The sequence below is a fragment of the Delphinapterus leucas genome, chromosome 9, assembly GCF_059928025.1.
Source record: "Delphinapterus leucas isolate spDelLeu-1000000601 "Yukka" chromosome 9, BTC_Dleu_Yukka2, whole genome shotgun sequence".
Lineage (NCBI taxonomy): Eukaryota > Metazoa > Chordata > Mammalia > Artiodactyla > Monodontidae > Delphinapterus > Delphinapterus leucas.
The window spans coordinates 73,820,823-73,841,187 of NC_143137.1; the positions used below are offsets into that span (position 1 = coordinate 73,820,823).

The 20,365-nt window shown below is 39.1% G+C and overlaps 1 protein-coding gene across 1 annotated transcript in view; it reads left to right on the top strand.

Annotated features, from left to right (window-relative positions):
• Positions 1 to 20,365, top strand: part of DNAH11 (dynein axonemal heavy chain 11) — a 335,983-nt gene that overhangs the window by 153,437 nt on the left and 162,181 nt on the right. Inside the window, exons 37-42 of the mRNA XM_089917707.1 lie at positions 4,157 to 4,249; positions 5,473 to 5,667; positions 6,494 to 6,571; positions 9,062 to 9,194; positions 11,182 to 11,309; positions 12,610 to 12,758. Of these exons, the coding sequence (XP_089773833.1) occupies positions 4,157 to 4,249; positions 5,473 to 5,667; positions 6,494 to 6,571; positions 9,062 to 9,194; positions 11,182 to 11,309; positions 12,610 to 12,758 (776 nt within the window). The remainder of the gene's footprint in view (positions 1 to 4,156; positions 4,250 to 5,472; positions 5,668 to 6,493; positions 6,572 to 9,061; positions 9,195 to 11,181; positions 11,310 to 12,609; positions 12,759 to 20,365) is intronic.

Genomic DNA, 20,365 nt, shown 5'->3' on the forward strand with positions numbered 1-20,365 from the left:
TCTATATCAGCATCACTGTTTTTAAATTTAGCTTTTTGGTCACCTTTGACTTCATTCTTTTGGTGACCTCTTGTTAATTCCTGGTGACATTATTTTGCAGTTGTTCCAGGATGAAGGATGAAAGTATTAAAATATCACAGCTAGAACCACTCAGTTACCTGTACTGCCAGATGTACTCATTTTAAATTACCCTTTGTTGGGGTGAAATTTGGAATCTGAGAGGCAAATTCATATTGTCATTTTAACAACTGTGAATTTATATTCTGGGGTAAAACATATCGAATTTGATAATGTGGAAAAATGCTTGTGACAATGTTATATGCAAAAAACAGCACAGCGAACTGTCGATGTGATCTACAATTTGCGTGTGTTTTATTCAGTACATTTTATATTACACTGTGTGTTTTATATACATATTAAGTGACTGGAAAATGCATTGTGATTTTTAACATTTGTTTCTGGGTACTAAGATTGTGAGTATTTAAAATTTTTTTCCTATTCTTGTTTGTGATATTTTATTTTTTTTCAATGAGCCCCTTTTAATTTTATAATGGGAAAACGTCAGAAGAAAAAAGTGTTACCGGACCCAGGATACATGGAGTTGCAACCATACCCCATTCCCAGTACTAATACTTAAACACATTTAGTAAGCATTTACTGTATTCAAGTAATATAGTTATTGCTGACAACGATGAACGGGGTAAACACAGAACAAATGAAGCAGACACTTAGATTTCTGACTTCAAAGAACCTATGTAGGAGATTTAGTTTACATGCAATAAAAATTAGAAGGAAATGGAGGATGAAAAAATTATCATAGTTTGAAGGAGGAAAGAAACCAACATTTGCTGAACAGGCACCATGTGTTAGCTTTTTATCTTGACAAAAATACTATGAATTTGGTCTTATTTGTTCCATTTTACAGGTGAGGAAACTGAGTAAATAACCTATCCAAAGTTCCCAACTAATAAGTGGTAGGAGCAAGATTTAAATCCAGTCCTTTCTAACCCTTTCTAGGACATCTGTAACCACTTACAGGAGGGAGAGGGTGCGAGGGGTAGACTAGTTGAGGAAAGGGCTCTCCAACTCAACAGAAGTGTCAGAGATGAGATGAGGGGAAAGAAATTTGTCCCGGACAGAAAAGCTGAGTTAGGAACACAGTCCAGTGATAGTTTTCTAAGCTGTAGGAATGGATTTGAGAAGAATCAGTGGACATCTTTGACCAAAGGAATAACCTGATGAAAATGGTGAAGATTATGTTAGCAGTTGTTTGCGCTGTTTAAATGTTTAGGAGTGTCATCAAGTCGTCTTTTTGTTTTTGTTTTTTTAATTGAAGTATAGTTGATTAACAATGCTGTGTTAGTTTCTGGTGTACAGAAAAGTGATTGTTATATACACACACATACATATATAATCTTTTTCTTTTTTTTTTTTTTTTTTTTTTTGCGGTACGCGGACCTCTCGCTGTTGTGGCCTCTCCCGTTGCGGAGCACAGGCTCCGGATGCGCAGGCTCAGCGGCCATGGCTCACGGGCCCAGCCGCTCCGCGGCATGTGGGATCTTCCCGGACCAGGGCGCGAACCCGTGTCCCCTGCATTGGCAGGCGGACTCTCAACCACTGTACCACCAGGGAAGCCCCATATATAATCTTTTTCATATTCTTTTCCCTTATTGGTTATTACAAGATATTGAATATAGTTCCCTGTGCTATACAGTAGGACCTTGTTGTTTATCTGTTTAATATATGGTAGTTTGTATTTGCTAATCCCAAACTCCAAATTTATCCCTCTCCACCTCCTTTTCCCCTTTGGTAACCATAAGTTTGTCTTCTATGTCTGTAAGTCTGTTTCTGTTTTGTAAATAAGTTTACTTGTGTCATATTTTAGATTGCACATATAAGTGATACCCTGTGATATTTGTCTTTCTCTTTCTGACTTCACTTAGAGTGATAATCTCTAGGTCCATTCATGGTGCTGCAAATGACATTATGCCATTCTTTTTTATGGCTGAGTAGTATTCCATTGTATATATGTACCACATCTTCTTTATCCATTTGTCTGTCGATGGACATTTGGGTTGCTTCCGTGACTTGGCTATTGTAAATAGTGCTGCAATGAACATTGGGGTGTATGTGTCTTTTTGTACATCCTCTCCTTTAATAGTGTTACTGTGATGACTTAGCCCCTCCCCAATCTCCCTGGCCTCCTCTTTCCCCTCTCTTTCCCTCCTCTCAAGCCCTAGTCTTCTTTGTATATCAGTGGCTTTCAAATGATTTTTAACATGACCCACAGTAAAAAATACCTTTCTGTTGAGAGTCAGTATACACATACATGCATATACACATACATGCATACACACACGCACCCAAGCACCACTGAAACAAAAATCTTCACCAAACACTTCTTACCCTTATTTGCAGTGCACCCTGGTATTTTTCATTCCATTCTGTTCTATTTTAGTACCAACAAAAATGATGGTTAAGACCCACTAAATTGATTTTATTATCTATTAATGTACTGAAAAGCATATACATTTACATGTGTTGCTTCACTACTTACAAAGCATTAACTCATTTTACTTCAGCAACCTTGTGAAGTGGGTGGATACTTTAATCTACCTTTTTAGAGATGATGGTAGTAAGGATTGGAGAGGTTAAGTGACTTTCCCACACGCACAGGTGGGAGATATTGAGAGAAGGGTTGTTACTATGTGGATTGTGGACAGAAGACAAAGGAGAGAAGATGGGTTACATACAGTCAGTCAGCTAATAGAGTGTATCTTTCCTGAGCCTCCTGCCCTGTGCTGTGTGCTGTGCGCTGTGCTAGGACCTAGAAGGCAAAAAATCAGCATGGGGTCTATGCTCCAGGAGCTCGGAGCCTGTGAAGGAATCTCGTGTAGGGGTAATGTGGAAGTCTCGAAGAGGTATTGGTTTAATCACTGAACTTTTTTTTTAAAATTTTTATTGGGGTATAGTTGATTTATAATGTTGTGTTAGTTTCAAGTGTACAGCAAAGTGAACCTGTCATACATATACACATATCCTCTCTTTTTTGGATTCTTTCCCATGTAGACCATTACAGAGTACTGGGCAGAGTTCCTTGTGCTATACAGTAGGTCCTTATTAGTTATCTATTTTATATACAGTAGTGTGTATATATCAATCCCAATCTCCCAATTTATCCCTCCCCCGCTTACCCCCTGGTAACCATAAGTTTGTTTTCTACACCTGTGACTCTGTTTATGTTTTGTAGATAAGTTCATTTGTACCCCTTTTTGTAGATTCCACTTCTTAATCACTCAGATGCTCCAGCCTGGATGTTGGCACTTAATACAGTCAAAACTGGATTATTAAAGTTCAGTGATTATTTTCTACATCTGTAACTCTATTTCTGTTTTGTAGATAAGTTCATTTGTACCCTTTTTAGATTCCACACATAAGCAATATCATATGATATCATTACCAGGGGGTAAGGGGTGTGGGGGAGGGATCAACTGGGAGATTGGGATTGACATATACACACTACTATATATAAAATAGATGACTAATAAGGACCTACTGTATAGCACAGGCAACTCTACTCAATACTCTGTAATGATCTGTATGGGAAAAGAATCTAAAAAAGAGTGGATGTATGTATATGTATAACTGATTCACTTTGCTGTACACCTGAAACTAACACAACATTGTAAATCAACTATACTCCAAAAAAAATTAAAAATAAAATTAAAAAAAAAGAGTAATGAGGGAAGTTAGAGATGCAGGGCTGGGAATGGGTGGAATAGCAGGGCTGCCGGTAGAAAACGAGGAGTGTGCTTGTGGTTGGAAGTGAAAACACTGGAATAATTGAACCCCTGAGTTAGCAGCTTACTGAGAGAACAGAGGGAGGAAGGCGGATGGAGCCTTGGGCAAATACTGCAACTAAACGCTATGGAAAGAAGAGATTTGCTGACAGAGGTGGAGAATCAGGCAAAAGAAGCAGGACGCTGAAGGGACACGGTTTTTGCAATTTCAAGGAGGGGAAAAGAATATTGTTTTACATCATTAAGACACATATTTATCTGAGCTCTTTTTTTTAGCTTTTGGCTTTTACTTCTGGAATGAGAACCTGATTCCCTCATAAAATCTTTGAAAAAATGTATCTGTGTTTTGATTTTAGGATCATTATGATTGGGGACTTCGTGCTATTAAATCTGTCTTGGTTGTAGCTGGCTCCCTGAAACGAGGAGATAAAAATAGACCTGAAGATCAGGTACTGCAATGCTAATACGATTTTTTCAAGTGAAGAGCTTAATGGCTTTGTACAAATAAAAGTATATATATCTGGATGGTGGGTCATACATAGCATGACTTTTTAAAAAGCATCACATCTATTTTTAATACAGGATATTTTGAGGACTGGCATTTCTTATGTTATAAAAGACCACAAGTATTCTTGAGTAAAAGGATATGAATATATGAAAGAAAATGTGATTTTGTAAGTGCTTCTGGAATATCAGCCACGAAAAATATTTTGGCAGTCATAAATAATTCAGTAATCAATGTTTGATTTTCTCTGAGGAACATTTAGAAAATCTGATTGAGTTGGGATATTAATCCTGAAAAAGTCCATGAAGACATAATCTAATGGAAGAAAGTATGTCCATTTCATGGGTTGTGAGATGAGTTTAAAGAAAGCAACAGGGGGGATGCTCACCTAACACCAATGATATATTTAGTTGGTTATTTAGAGCTACTAGGGGAATGTTCCACTATCCTTCGTGGGGAAAAACAATAACACCCACATCGTGCATTTTCCTCTGTTAAACAAGTAGTGAGAGTAATGGATATACAGCCTGTGTGAAGATGCAGTATGGCTTGAGATTTTGAAAAAGGTCTATTCCTGTGAGTTTCTTTACATGTTAAGGGACATTTATCATGTGATTTTCTACTTCTCTTTTCCAACCTTTCTCCCTCTTCCTCTTGAGTCACAATTCATGATTGGGTCAAGATTTCATACATTTACCTCTTTCTGTAAAAGTCATTCTGATGTTCAAGTTACTGCTTTTAAAATCTAAAGGCCTCTTTGGTTTTCAGCCAAAATAGAAGAAAAACCGAAACTAAAAATGGGTTGAGTTTATCATTCTGAGATTCTTAGAGTAGTTTGGACAAAACGGTCTCATGGCCTTGGTTAATTTACATCCTGGAGTTTGAAGATTACAGAGAGAAGTACCTCAGACCCTTTCTTAAGATCAAAACATTATCCAGGGAGGAACGGGGCCTCTTTGTTGGTTTTAGTCTGAGATTATCCATGGTATCAGCAGAGCTTTCTGCTGTTCTGATATATGACCTTGTAAGCAGTTACCCTCCCTGTAGATAGAATGCCATTCTAATAGAGAACAGTGTCTATCTCATGATTACATCTTTAGCTGTTTAGGTGTTTGTTAGACCTTGTATTGGCTTTTTTAATGAAACGTTTTCTCTTTTCCTTTCTAGGTACTCATGAGAGCATTAAGGGACTTCAATATGCCTAAAATAGTGACTGATGACATCCCTGTGTTTTTGGGCCTGGTTGGTGACCTGTTTCCAGCCCTGGATGTGCCCCGGAGGAGAGTGCCCCACTTTGAACAGATGGTCAGGCAGTCCACCGTGGAGCTCCGCCTGCAGCCCGAGGAAAGCTTCATCCTCAAAGTAAAAGGATCATTTCCTTGTCATGGCAGCCCTTGGGAGGTGCATTGACAATAACTGTGGTTAAGTGATACTCAGCCAAAACATTAACTTACATATTACACTGACCTTAAGAGGCCCTTAATATATACATCAAAGCATTCTAATATAGTTCCATTCTGTGAGAAGGTGAAAACACAGAGAGGGTAAGTCATGGTTTTCAATGTAAGCAGACTTTTCATTAGTTTATAAAACTCCTTGGTTCTTCTCGGCGGTGTGCACCAAAAATTAATTTTGCTTTCTTTTCTCTCCATCTTAGAGAAAGTTGGAAATAAAGTCATTAGCACATGCTTGTAATGGGGGAGAAACATATGACATCACCTGAATTATCAAAGGCTTGTGCATATACTCACTCGTCTGGGGTGTAGTGAATACATGGATGTTAAAATACATACAGATTATCTGTTATAGATATTTCAAAGGATGTAAGTCATTAGTCAGTTGTAGATGATGTTGGCCGTATGCTGTTTCTGGTCCCACTTCATGAAGAGTCATTGATTTTTGTAACTAACCCCTGCCATGTACCAAGTACCTCTGTACTTCACTTCTGCCTGTGTCACTGACTCACCAAGTAATGGTTTTTCTTCATCCTCATCCCCGTACTCTACGTTGAGAGATCTGGGAGCAACTGTACTTTGCACTTGTCATCTTTTCTAACTTTCCAGGAATGTAATGCTGTCAGTGGGAGCTGACTCAAGTTGTAAGGAAAGAACTGGGTGAAAATGGGCAGATTTTTTTTTTAATCACAAACTCATTAAAGGAAACTAGTGTGTGGTTGTTTGGTCTGCAGGTTGTCCAGCTTGAGGAGCTGTTGGCCTTGCGACACTCTGTCTTTGTCGTTGGAAGTGCAGGCACAGGAAAGAGCAAGGTATAGTAAACGCCTGTTAGCTTTCAGCCGTGAAAGGAACAAAATTGCGTAGGGTGGGAGACCTACATTCACTTCCATTTGAGAGTTCCCTTCAGTGAAGTTGCTCATAATTTTGAGTTAGGATCTGAGACTCTAACATTGCTATTTGATCAGTTGAAACCCTTTCTTTATACCGGGAGCAGGGAGAGAGGAGCTAGTAGAACATTGCGTTCAAGTAAGTAAACTGAGGGAAGATTGGGCTTTCCACGTGAGATAGCATCCTATTCGCTAACTTAGATGCGTGCCATCCTGCTCTATTCATCTTTCGATAATGTACCTGAATTCTTTTATCCAAAGTAAACATATTGAGAGACTCTAGAGTAAGATGCCTGGCTTATAGGATTGGTGTGGCCCTACCCACATTGACCAAAACTATTTTCTTATATTTCCCAAGTTATCCTAGTGTCTCCTCCCCATATCATTAAGAAAAACCCAAATAGTTTTCTTCAATACTCCCCCAGAAATATAGCCCTCTATAGGGCCAAAACAAAACTTGAAAAGAAAGGGAGGAAGTAAAAACCACATACTTATTATGCACTCTGCTAGGTGCATTATGTGTGATTTACTCTGCACAACGATGATAGGCCATGGGTGTTATTATCCCCATTTTTAGTTCACTGCTTAATTTTGTTTGGTCTTACTGACAGTCCTGGCAACATCCTTCTTTTCTTGCTTGGCAGACAGTATAATGCAGAACCGCATGCAGTTTAACTGAGGGTGTTTGGGTATAAACATATTTAGTAACCAGCAACTAAAAATAAGCAGAGTGGGCATATGAGACTCTAGAGCATGGGTGTCTAGAACTTGCCAGTATTTAGGTCAGAACCCAAAGAGGAATACGTGTAAAAGGAAGCCCTGTATAGGGCTTTTTCTACTGAAAAATGTGATCCTTGAAATAGTAAAGTAGATTACTGATAGACCTGTAATTATTTTGTTAAAAGTAAGTTTCAGATGTGAGCCATGGTGCAAGGAAGGCTAAAATTAAATTCTATAATTTTCAGTAGATTAATGGTTTCTAAAAATAGAAGCTTAATATTTCTAAGACATTCAATTTCTTTCATCTAGTCTTCATTGATTCCGTCCTGTTCAACCTTTGCTTAAGCTTATAGAACTAGAGCACCAAAGCTTGGGCCATGTTATCTAGCAACTGGTTATTCTAAAGTATTTGGCAACGGTTTATCAGTCCTTTAAACCCCTGTGAGAGGAGATCAGGATGATAATATCTAAAATAAAAGCCATGGCTTTTCAGAGAAAGCAGAAAGGATAGTTGGGCACATATTTGGGTTAAGGTGTCAATTAATTAACTACACATGTATTAAGCACCTATCCTGAGAATTCTTTTTATTTAATTTTTTACTTTTTAAATTTTTTATTTATTTATTTTTTAATTTTTTTGCTGTATGCGGGCCTCTCACTGTTGTGGCCTCTCCCTCAGCAGAGCACAGGCTCTGGACGCGCGGGCCCAGCGGCCATGGCCCACGGGCCCAGCCACTCCGCGGCACGTGGGATCCTCCCAGACCGGGGCACGAACCCACACCCCCTGCATCGGCAGGCGGACCCCCAACCACTGCGCCACCAGGGAAGCCCTATTTTTTATTTTTATTTCCTTATTGGCCACGCTGTGTGGCATGCGGGATCTTAGTTCCCCAACCAGGGATAGAACCCGTGCCCCTGCAGTGGAAGCACAGAGTCTTAACCACTGGACCCTCCAGAGAGGACCTATCCTGTGAATTCTTATCACCAAGCCTTCTTTTCCTCAATTACCTAGAACAGGGCTTCTCAACCTCAGCACTATTGACATCTGTACAGGATAACTCTTTGTCCTGGGGGCTGGTCTTTCATTGCAGGATGTTGAGCAGCATCCCTGGCCTCTGCCCACGAGATGCCCGGTAGCACGTCCTCTTCCCCCAAGTCAAGATGATCTCCTCCTGAGAACTGTTGTTCTAGGTCGCTAGGTATCAAAGCATGTCTAGACCAGCATCCTAGGCATCACCTGGGACCTTCTTAGAACTCAAACCAGTCATTCGCAAGAGCTGCTAAATTAGAAACTCTGAGATCGGGTCCATTAGCCTGTTTTAATACCCTCTAAGCACTTTGGATGCAGGCTAAATTTTAAGAGCAATCTAAATAATACAGGCAGAGTGGATTTTAATAACATGTACAGGAGCACATTTACGTATAGTCCTTTACTTTGCACACATGGTTAAAAATCTCTGTTGATAGTGACTTTCTCTTGACAGAATCAGGTGAACTGATCCTCAGGGATTGTGGGATTAAATTTTTCAAGATGTGAATGAAAATGTGCACATGTAAATTTTTTCCCATTCTCAATATACACAGAATATCTAGGAACATATAATACCTAAGGAAAACTCTTCAGAAATCTTTTGCTTCCCATTTGGCTTACATTAGTATTAATTTTCTTAGCGTTTTTCCTTCTTTCTTTTTCAGATTTTGAGAACACTGAACCGAACATATGTTAACATGAAACAGAAACCCATTTGGAATGACTTAAACCCCAAAGCTGTGACAACAGATGAACTCTTTGGTTTCATACATCATGCTACCCGAGAATGGAAAGATGGCAAGTAGTATTTCCCCTTTTGAAGTGCTAAATTTTTCTTTTTTTTTTTTTTAATCCAGAAAATCATTTCTCAGTTCAAGCCAATTTTAGTCATGGTTGTAGATTTACTGTTTATGGGTTGGCGTTATTGGAAATACAGCAGCTCACAACAGCATTTATAACCTATAAATTAAAACTAGATTTGATTAAGTGGTCGATTAGCATTCAGCAGGTTTGTGCTCAGAGCTGTGTATTTTATCCCCCATCAATTATGTCAGGGCTCCCTGTAAACCAGCAGAGAAGTCAACACAGATGCCTCAGGGAACATTTATAAAGTACCTGATACAAGATACTGAGTTTCAGGCATGTGCTATTCTAGGTGCCAGGGCAAAAGTCAGTGAGACATGTTTCTTGCCCTGAAAGCTTTTGTGGACAAGCAGATTCCTTTGTTAAAATCACTTGTAACATTCTCATTTCTGTAAATGCACTAATCTAGACATCATCCTTGAGTCCTTTCCCACATTTACACCATACATTTAACCTCCCAGCAAATCCTATAGGCCTTACTTACCCTTAACATACGTATTGTATTCCAGTACTTCTCACCTTCTCTGCAGCTCCCACATGAGTCCAAGCCACCAGCATCTCTTGCCTGCATTTGCGGTGTCGCACCTCACGGGTCTCCGTTAATTCGTTTTCCATGCAGCAGACAGAAGGCGGTCTTCAGAATATTAGTTCTCTGCTTGCGGTTTCCAGTGTGTTTCATCACCGTTAGAATCCAACCTTTATCCAAGGCCTACGAGGTTCTATGTGATTGAGTCCCTCTTCCCCATCTCTGATCTCATTTCCTGTTCTCTGCCTTTCACTTACACATACACTCGGGCATCCTTGCTCTTCTCTGAACCCGCCAAGCATCTTCCTGTCACGGGCCTTTGCACTTGGTATTCCCACCATCTGCAACACTGGAGATACCTGCATGGCTTGCTCCCTTATGTTACTAGAATGTCTGGTCAGACATCGCATCAGAGAAGGCTTCCCTGATGACCCTATCAAAGGAGCAGAGCTCGTCATTCTCCATCCTAGTATCATGTACACCCTGCTTCCTTAATCTGTGGGACAGTCAAAATTTGCTCTCTTAGGCTTTCTTTTTTTATTTTAAGGACTGTGGCAGGAAGGGAATAATATCTGTTTATGCTGAAAATATGTAGAAGTCTTTCAAATTAGTGTCCATTAGAACAGGTTGCTGGCTTTTTTATGAATTATGGTAGCAGGTTCTACTATAGACTATCACTTATCTTTGCACAAAATCCTTCACAGAGGAAACAAAACCTTCCACATACCTGCCTCAAAACAGTTTTTTTCACCATAGTATTATATACTTGAGTTTTGAACAGTCAGCAGCTATTAACTGTGCCATGAAACACGCATAATACTTAGCAAAAAGGACTCTGGATTTTAAATGTTTCTATCTTTACATCTTGTGAGATAATGATAACTTATTATAATGCCAGTGAACACATTTCCCAAAGAAATGTATCGCACTTCTGAATACTTTAGCTTTATAATGATCTCTCTCGAATAATGTTATAGAAAAATAGAGAAAGGTGGAATAAATTAATATTTGACCTAAAATAGATACTGAATATATGTGCATGAAAAAGGTTAATATTTTCATTTGGTGTAAGTTTTGAGTTTCATGTACGTCACCTGCTATAAATCTCCACAGGTGTTTTTCAAGGAAGGTACTATCATCTTTATTTGACATTTGGGGTTGCTCAGTCTGAGAAGTTAAGGAACCTTCTCATGGAAGTAAAACTTGTCCTTTGGTCTAGATCTCAGGGATAGCTCAAAAAGTAGTGCTGTTTGCCCACCTGAAAGAGGTGACAAACTTATAGCAAATTTACTTACTGAATAAAAGAGCTTCCAGTACAAATAAGACAAATTTATTTTAGAAGTAAATAGCACTCAACTCCATTATACATTAGGATTGCTGACTCTTAACTTATAGGTCTATTCTCATCCATTCTGCGAGAACAAGCAAATCTTAGGCATGATGGACCAAAATGGATAGTGCTGGATGGCGATATTGATCCCATGTGGATTGAATCACTAAATACTGTCATGGACGATAACAAGGTGAGTAATACCTCAGTGCTAAACCTTAAATGTAACACCTGGAGTGTACTGAGTTCCATTCACTTGTTGACTTTAATACCAGTTTCAGGCATTAACCTGATATTCTTTATGTAATTACTACTTTGATGTGGCACCTTCCTGGTAATTCTCTTAATTTCACTATTAAAGAATTTAAGGGAATACATTTTTTCTTGTCTATAAATTTAACCATCTTTAAAGAGAGATATGTATCCAAGGATTTAGTTCATCCAATCTTACCATTTTCTAAGAGCTAGGTGTAAATTATTATTATATCTTCTCTTTAAGTATGGACTACTTGGATAATAAAAGAATGAGTTTGTGCCCTATGTTAATTGGCTAAGTTTAGCTCTTGAAATTAAGTAGTTCCTATGACTACAGATTTGAGTATGCATTCCTAAGCATTTTGCCGTGGTTAATCTAGAATTTCCAGCAAAAATAAAAGGTGAAGATACAGGTCTTTGAGACACCTTTGAAGCAACCCAAGGTCTACTGTTAGGGTCAGGAGAAAGAAGTCATTAATTGTCATTGCTATAGAATAGTAGTAGTAACCCCCTTAACCTAAGAGTAATTACTGTTTTCTGAACCAAGACATTGTCTATCATAAAATACAGGTCTAAGATCTTTATACTTGCATGAGTTTCTACAGGACAATTTAAAATTGTGATAGTTCAGACTCTAAATAAAGTTTATTTCTTACGGCATTCAGGCCTTTTTATGTAATCAACTCTTAAAACAAGGGTCTTATATTTAGTAATAATTACCACAGTTATTTAAAGGTTGGCATGAGTGAGTCCATGTTGCTGAGTTTGTTCCTCAGGGGTTAGCGAGCTCCCCTGAGGATGAACCGAGATCTTTATTCAGACTGCATTTCATTGTTTGTTTGTTTTTTATTTGTTTTTGTAACAAACAACATTTTTTAAATGGAAGGATAGTTGAGTTACAATGTTGTGTTAATTACTGCTGTACAGCAAAGTGAGTCAGTTATGCATACACACACACACACACACACACACACACACACACACACACACACACACACACATTCTTTTCCATGATGGTTTATCATGGGATACTGAATATAGTTCCCTGTGATATCCAGTAGGACCTTGTTATTTATCCATCCTATATATATTCAGACTGCATTTCTAGCTCAGGCAGTGACCTCATAGCCTTTGGCACTTCTCCTGGGGGAAGGACTTTGTGCTGTTTTGGAAAGTTAGCAGCCTTGCCTTTGCTCCCTAATGAAATGGCCACTTTTGTGCTGTGCTGCTCTGTCCAGGTGCTGACCTTGGCCAGCAATGAACGCATAGCTCTCACTCCCTCTATGAGGCTTCTGTTCGAGGTTCATCACTTAAGGACAGCAACCCCAGCTACTGTTTCCAGGGCTGGTATTCTATACGTGAACCCACAAGATTTAGGCTGGAATCCGTGAGTATTGCTTTTATTTTAATTGTGGTAAAATATACATGAATATCGAATTTACCATTTTAACCATTTTTGAGTGTAAAGTTCAGAGGCATTGAGTACATTCACGTTGTTGTACGAACATCATTACCATCCATCTCCAGAACCTTTTGCATCTTCCCAAACTGAAGCCCCAAAGGCACTAAGCAGTAGCCCTCCCAGCATCCCCACCTCTTTTCTACTTTCTCTCTATGAATTTGAATACTCTAGGTGCTTCTTATAAATTGAATCATATAGTAATTGTCTTTTTGTGCTGGGCTTGTTTCACTTAGCATAATGTCTTCAAAGTTCATGCATGTTACAGCAGGTGCCGGAATGTCCTTCCTTTTCAAAGCTGCATGATATTCCATTTGGTAGAGATATATATATCTCATATTGTTTATCCATTCATCCTTCTGTAGATACTTGGGCTGCTTCTCCCTTTTGACTGTTGCAAATAATACTTCTGTGAACACGGGCATAATCTCTTTGAGTCCCAGCTTTCAATTATTTTTTGATACATACATGTACAAGCTGAATAGCTAGATCATATGGTAATTCTGCTTCAAATTTTTGGAGGAACTGCCATACTGTTTTCCATTAGTGGCTACTCCATTTTACATTCCCATCAGTAGAGCACAAGAGTTCCAATTTCTGCATGACCCCACCAATACTTGTTATTTTCTCTATTTTTTATAATAACCATCCTAATGGGTGTGGAATGGTATCTCATTCCAGTTTTGATTTACATTTTTCTAATGATTAATCATTTGAGCATCTTTTCATGTGTTTATTGGCCATTTGTATATTTTCTTTGGAGAAATGCCCATTTCAGTCCTTTGCCTATTTTTTAATCTAGTTGTTTGGGTTCTTTGTTGTTTTTGTGAACATTTCTTTTTTTAATCTTAGGTTTCTAAGAATGCTAAACATGTATTTGATTATTTGAAGAAAATGTTAGCAATTAAATTTAAAGTTAATTAATTAGGCTAACTTAAAAATCACTAAATTAGCACCTGTATGCAGTTGTCATTTTTAGTTGGACATTACCCTGTTCACACCTTGCGCATGTTAAGACATATTTGTTGGCTAAGTGAAGAAGTAATAATAATAGCTCGTATGGAGCACATAGATATAAGTATATCATTTAGTGAACATTTGTGTGTTTGTATGTATACGCATAATATGCATACATGAACAGTGGTGATGCTTTGATTTAGAATAAACAAGTTTTTTGTGCCCACTTGCTTACTCTTCAGGTGCTTACACTTTCCATAATTCATTCTGGTGGTCCCTTGTCACCCTCTCTCTTATTCCCACTCTGCGCTGTAGGAACATCTGAGCTCTGCACGTGAACACGTGCTGGTGCCTGGCATGCTTCTTGTGTCAGATGTCTTCTCTTTACCCCTCCACCCTGCTCTGTGCCCCCAGCGGCCATCCTGTGTGGCCCACATCAATGGGCTCCTTGCCCTCTGGCTTCTGGTTGGTTTGGCCAGTGAGGAGCCCTGGCAGGAAATGAGAGGGAGAAAAGAGAGTGAGGTTAGGCTATTCATTCCCTTGGCTCCCTCCCTGCAGGAGCACATCAGGGTGACCATGACCTTTATCAGCAGGTCCTCTTAAATCTCTCCATGAGATTCTTTGCTTCCAGGTTTTGATAGTCCTTCATTCTCTTGTCCCTGCAGCCGCGGGTGCTCTCACCATTTCTCAGCCATCACCCCATGACATGGCACTCTCCAGTTTCCCTGCTTCTGCCCACACCTTTGCCAATTGTCCCTTTATTGATCCTTCTCTATTATCCTAATTTGAGGATGACCTCTGCTCCCTGCCAGGTGCCTGACTCATGCACTCCTCCAGGCTACTTTTCTGTATACTGATATATTTACTAAAAGTCTCATCCTCTAACTCAGCAGCCAAGTAGACCCATACCCAGGTTTCTGTGAAGGTAAACTTTCATTGGCTAGGGGAGGGAGTGATTTTTAAAACTCTAAAATGGAGAGTTCTTCTTGAGCTAATAGCTCCTTTCCCCCAGCTAGGATTTTGACTATCTCCTAGGATGCTTCTGTTGATCGGGAGCTAGCTGACGGAGAATCTCCAGTGCCCCTTGACTCCCCCATATGGAGAGCAGAGGCAGTCTTGTACCCCTCACCCCCACTGGTGTGGTCTGATTTCAGTAGTGAATCTCACAGTTCCCAAGGTCTCTGTAGTTCAGTTTTAATAACATACGGAGATTTGTGCTAACAAAAGCGGTCTAAATCCCCATTTAAAGAAAGACTTTTATCTCATAAGTCAAAGGTCACAGTTTGGCAGAAGAGTCACCCAGTTTACATTCTTGAGAAAGTTAAACCCCTCTTCACCATTAGATTTTATTTTCATGGACTTTTTTTTAATTTAAGATCGATGGGTAGGTTTTAATTTTCATATGTGTGACCAAAGGGTCCATCCAGGTCATTATCCAAAATAATGGGAATCTTCTGTAAAGGATATTTTTATATTTTTACCTCCGACTGCCAGAAACTTTCAATGAACTACCAAAAAGTGGGGGGGTGGTATATTTTTAACTCCATATTTATTGGATAATTTATTACCTTACTTTGATGTCATAATATTAAAAATGTGATAGCTTTACATGTATTGACTCATTTAATCCCTAATTACCTTCTGAGATCAATATAGTAATCAACCTAATTTCCCAAACCAATATCTGTCTCAATTTTCCCTGACTTTTTAATTCAAAAGTGTTAAAAAATATAGAAAAATTGAAAAGGTGGTAGGTAGTACATTGTCCAACCATGCACTCTTTTCCTGCAGTCATCAATTTTTACAATTTTACCCAATTTAATTTCCTTTGGCTGTACGTACACTCCCTCTCACAGGAAAAGAGAGACATATATTTATTTTTTTATATTTATTTTTTTATTTGGTTGCACCGGGTCTTAGCTGTGGCTCATGGGCTCCTTAGTTGCAGCAAGTGGGCTCCTTAGTTGTGGCATGTGAACTCTTAGTTGCGGCATGCATGTGGCATCTAGTTCCCTAGCCAGGGATCAAACCCAGGCCCCCTGCATTGGAAGCATGGAGCCTTATCCACTGCACCACCAGGGTAGTCCCCTATATTTTCTACTTTTATTTATTTTTGCTGAATTATCTGAAAGTAAGTTGGAGACGTTGACAGTTCATCCGTAAGTACTGAAGCATCTCTCTCCTAAGAACTAGGGTATTCTCCTGTATGAACATAATTCAATTAACATACCTAAGAAATTCATCTTGGATATAATACTATCAAAACAAACAGTAATATTTCACAATTTCCCAGCTACCCTGGGAATTTCCTCTGTAGCTTTTTTAAAAAGTCCAGCATCAAAACAAGGACCATGCATTGCATCTACTTATCTCTGTTTTCTCCTTTAATCTAGAATATCCACCCACCTTTTTCTTTCATGACATTTACAGTTTTGAAGAGAACAAGCCAGACATTTCGAAGAATAACCCATTGGTGGTTACAAAGTGGGTCACCCCTTCTGTCTCCATATATTAGGTGACATTTTTAGTAAAGAACTTTTTCTCTTCTTCCCTTCTCTCCTTCCTCCCTTCCTTCCTTTCTCTCTCTCTTTTTCACTCTCCCCCCTTCCTTTTTTCTTTTTGAGGAGTGTCATTTTCTATTCATGGCTTCTTTTGTCTTAGTTCAGTGGGTTATGATTCATTGCCAACAGTATTCTTTTGCATGCTCAATTTGCCCTAAATTTTGCCAGCAGGACCCCCTTCAAGCCAGACCCTTGCATGTTCTTTTGTACTTGTTCTCCTAAGTCTGAGTATTTTGCTTTCTGACTAACACAGATGCTTCTGGCTCATCTCAGACTTTACTTCCCCTACGCTTCTTTCACCCATTTCTCTAAGGAGCTGGAAGTGACTGCTTTCTGTATACGGAGTGGTATTTAGAATCCAAGATAGGGATGCTAGGAGGGCTCATTGCCACTGGTATGTCATTGCTTCTAGACCCTTCAGTGAACAGAGTTAGGAAATATATTTTCTTAATTCATATTATGGGAACTGATAAGATATTTTGGATAGAAGAGATTATGAAATACTATGTTCATAGTATCTCTGTGGGGTTCATAGTATCTCTGTGGGACTAAATACAATGCCATTATTGCTTAAGCTACTTGGAATATTTTTGTTAAAATTCACTGAGCTATTTAAAAGCATAATTTTATGTCCACATTTTACAGGTTATGAGGTCAAACAACATCCTTAAAGTTACATCATTATGTGACTAGCTCTAGAAATCAAATACTATTTTAATTCTGAGTTCTAAGTAAGTTTACTGGAAGAATCCTAGACAGTTCATATATGTCTGTTGAGATCCTGAGATAATAGAGAAAGCAGGAGTTAGAAGAAAATTTCTGAAGATTATGATCAGTGAGAAGTTTTTATAGTAGAAAAGAATAAAATGCACAGAAAGGGAAAAACAAACAGGTAATGAATTAAATTCATTTATAATCATTTAAATTATTAAAATTATTTAAAGTGAGCATAAGTGAAGGTGAGATCTACCAAACTGTGTATTGCATGGCTTGTACATAGTGATAGGAAAACACAGGAGTATTTCTGGAATTTTGTCTGATTCCTGGAAGATAACTTTTGGTAGCCACAACTTGAGATCATACTTCTTTCTCTATTACTTTAGCTGAAAATACTCCTTTTTAAAAAATTGACTTTATTGAAATATAGTTGATTTACAGTGTTGTGTTAGTTTCAGGTATACAGCAAAGTGATTAAGTTATACATATATATATAATAGTTTGCCTCTGCCAATCCCAAACTCCCAATCCATCCCTCCCCCATGGCAACCACAAGTCTGTTGTCTGTGTCTGTGAGTCTGTTTCTTTTTGTATTGATAGATAAGTTCATTTGTGTCATATTTTATATTCCACATATAAGTGATATCATATGGTATTTGTCTCTCTTTCTGACTGACTTCACTTAGTATAATAATCTCTAGGTCCATCCATGTTGCTGCTGCTGCAAATGGCATTATTTCTTTCTTTTTTTCAAAAGCTGAGTAATATTCCATTGTATATATATATACCACGCCTTCTTTATCCATTCACCTGTCAATGGACATTTAGGTTGTTTCCATGTCTTGGCTATTGTGAATAGTGCTGCTATGAACACAGGGGTGCATGTATTTTTTCGAATTATATATTTTTCCTGATATAGGCCCAGGAGTGGGATTGCTGGATCATATGGCAATTCTGTTTTTAGTTTTTTTGAGAAACCTCCATACTGTTTTCCATAGTGGCTGTACCAATTTACATCCCCACCAACAGTGTAGGAGGATTCCCTTTTCTCCCTATCCTAGCCAACACTTATTATTTGTAGACTGTTTAATTATGGCCATTCTGACCAGTGTGAGGTGGTACCTCATTGTAGTTTTGATTTATATTTCTCTAATAATTTAGCTGAAAATATTCTTTTGCCTTTGTCTCACTCATTCTCTCACCTGCATTGGATAAGCTTGTTGTCTTCTACCCCTGCAATCCCACCCTTTCATCTTTGGATATTGTTTATATGTGTAAACATACAGATTTAGAAATCATCAAAGTACACTCCTGATCTGTGGGTCCTTTTAACTTCTGCTAATTTCCAGGCCACTGTGAATAATAGAGAACCCAGCTGTAGCTGTGAGGGGCAAACTATAGAGAACTCTGATGAATTCCTGCTATCCTGTATGACAGGATTCCAACCACAGACTACAGAGTAATAAATAAAAAAAGTCTTCAGAAGCCTGAAGACTTTGGCTACCTATATAGTTTCTAAACTGCTGGACTTTAGACTTCCTGTGATGTGCCTATAGCAGTTCTAGAGAAGGAAGAAGAGCAACACAGCTGCTTATGTGGAATATTTTTGCAAGCATTGATGAGCCAAAGATTCTTTGTTAGTGACCTAGACGTTGGCATTAAGATGATGCATTAAGGCATCATAAAGTAGCTATTTCCTGAGGCAGGGGCAGCAATGTGGGTGATCACTTATGTAGGTAAGGAATAAATAAGTATGATATTTTCACTTGTATGTTGTATGATAGCAGTGTGTTTCATTTGGCCATGTTCAAATGTACAGCATCTTTTAAAAATCAGGAGACACTTTTATACGAAGTAAGGTGAAAGGAATTGCCAACAGTACAAAAGTATAGCTTCAGTTTTTGCCGCTGCTGAAGATAATTTGCTGTCTTTTAATGTTTACTAAATTCAGCAGTAACTTATACATGAAATTTAAAACTGTCCATATTTAACAATACAGACTTTTTTTTTTTACTTCCAATGCTGTGTGGTGTGCTTGACCTCTAGCAGAGGTCATTTTGGTTGGTTGTTTTTTTTCCCCCGGTCAGGACCAGCTCTTACCACGCCTCCTGGTTTGATAGAACTAACTTTCTTATTTGTGGACGTAATTGGTACAACAGCATCATCTTCTCGTGGGCCTGGTCGGCTCTCCCTTTGAGACTTTGGCTACTGCCGACGTGGGTCAATGAAGTAGCTCTTACATGTCCCCTAAGTGCAAAGACCAATTCCGCCTCTTGGGGCTGTGTTGACACTGCAGCTCCTAGTTACCCCTGCACAGCCTTCTGACCCCACAGAGACCAAAGACAGGGGTGGGGAGTAGGGGTAGAATTTGCTACGTGCATCAGGGCACTGCCTACCAACCCTTAAGCCCTACCGAACATACTGTCTTTAGGCGATGATCAGAGAGGCAGAGCCAGGATCTGAACTCAGTTCTCTCAGTTCTCCCAAATCCACCAACTCTGTGCTAATGAGTAGCACTGATTGAGAATTTGTTATATGCCAGATGTTAAGGTAAGCACTTAATACATGAGAACTCGTTTGCTGCTCACAACAACCCTAGGAAGTGCATTTCATTATTATCTCCATTGACAGATGAGAAACTTGAGGCACAGAGAGGTTAACTGACTTGCCCAAGGTAACAGAGTTAAAAAATGGATAAAGACCCAGGCAGTCTTAGAGCTGCATCTCCCTAAACAGTTCTCTCCCCTGCCCCCCTCACCGCAATAAGCTTTGGATACTAAGATTCCACTTCTGACAGCTTATGAAGAGTAAAATGAGTAGCTGAGTGGTAGGTGTAGCCTTCATTCCCACTACCTAACACCTGCATTCCATTGTTCCATGGCGCCCACTGGATGCAACTCATGGAGCCCCAGAAGTGGTCTCTCAGTCGCCATCATGCAACTGGACTGCAGCTGATAATCATTCCTCTTGGACCTGAAAAAGTTTTGACAGTAGATATTTTATAAATCTAGCAGTAGTGTATAGGTAGTTGAATATTTAATAAAACCCTACTGTGAAGGCTTGTGAATATCAAAGGGAGCCTTTTCTAAGATAATCATCTCGCCTTAATTTCTTCTGATATTAAAAATATGAAATCTGGGCTTCCCTGGTGGCGCAGTGGTTGAGAGTCTGCTTGTTGATGCAGGGGACGCGGGTTCATGCCCTGGTCCGGGAAGATCCCACATGCTGTGGAGCGGCTGGGCCCATGAGCCATGGCCACTGAGCCTGCGCGTCCGGAGCCTGTGCTCCGCAACGGGAGAG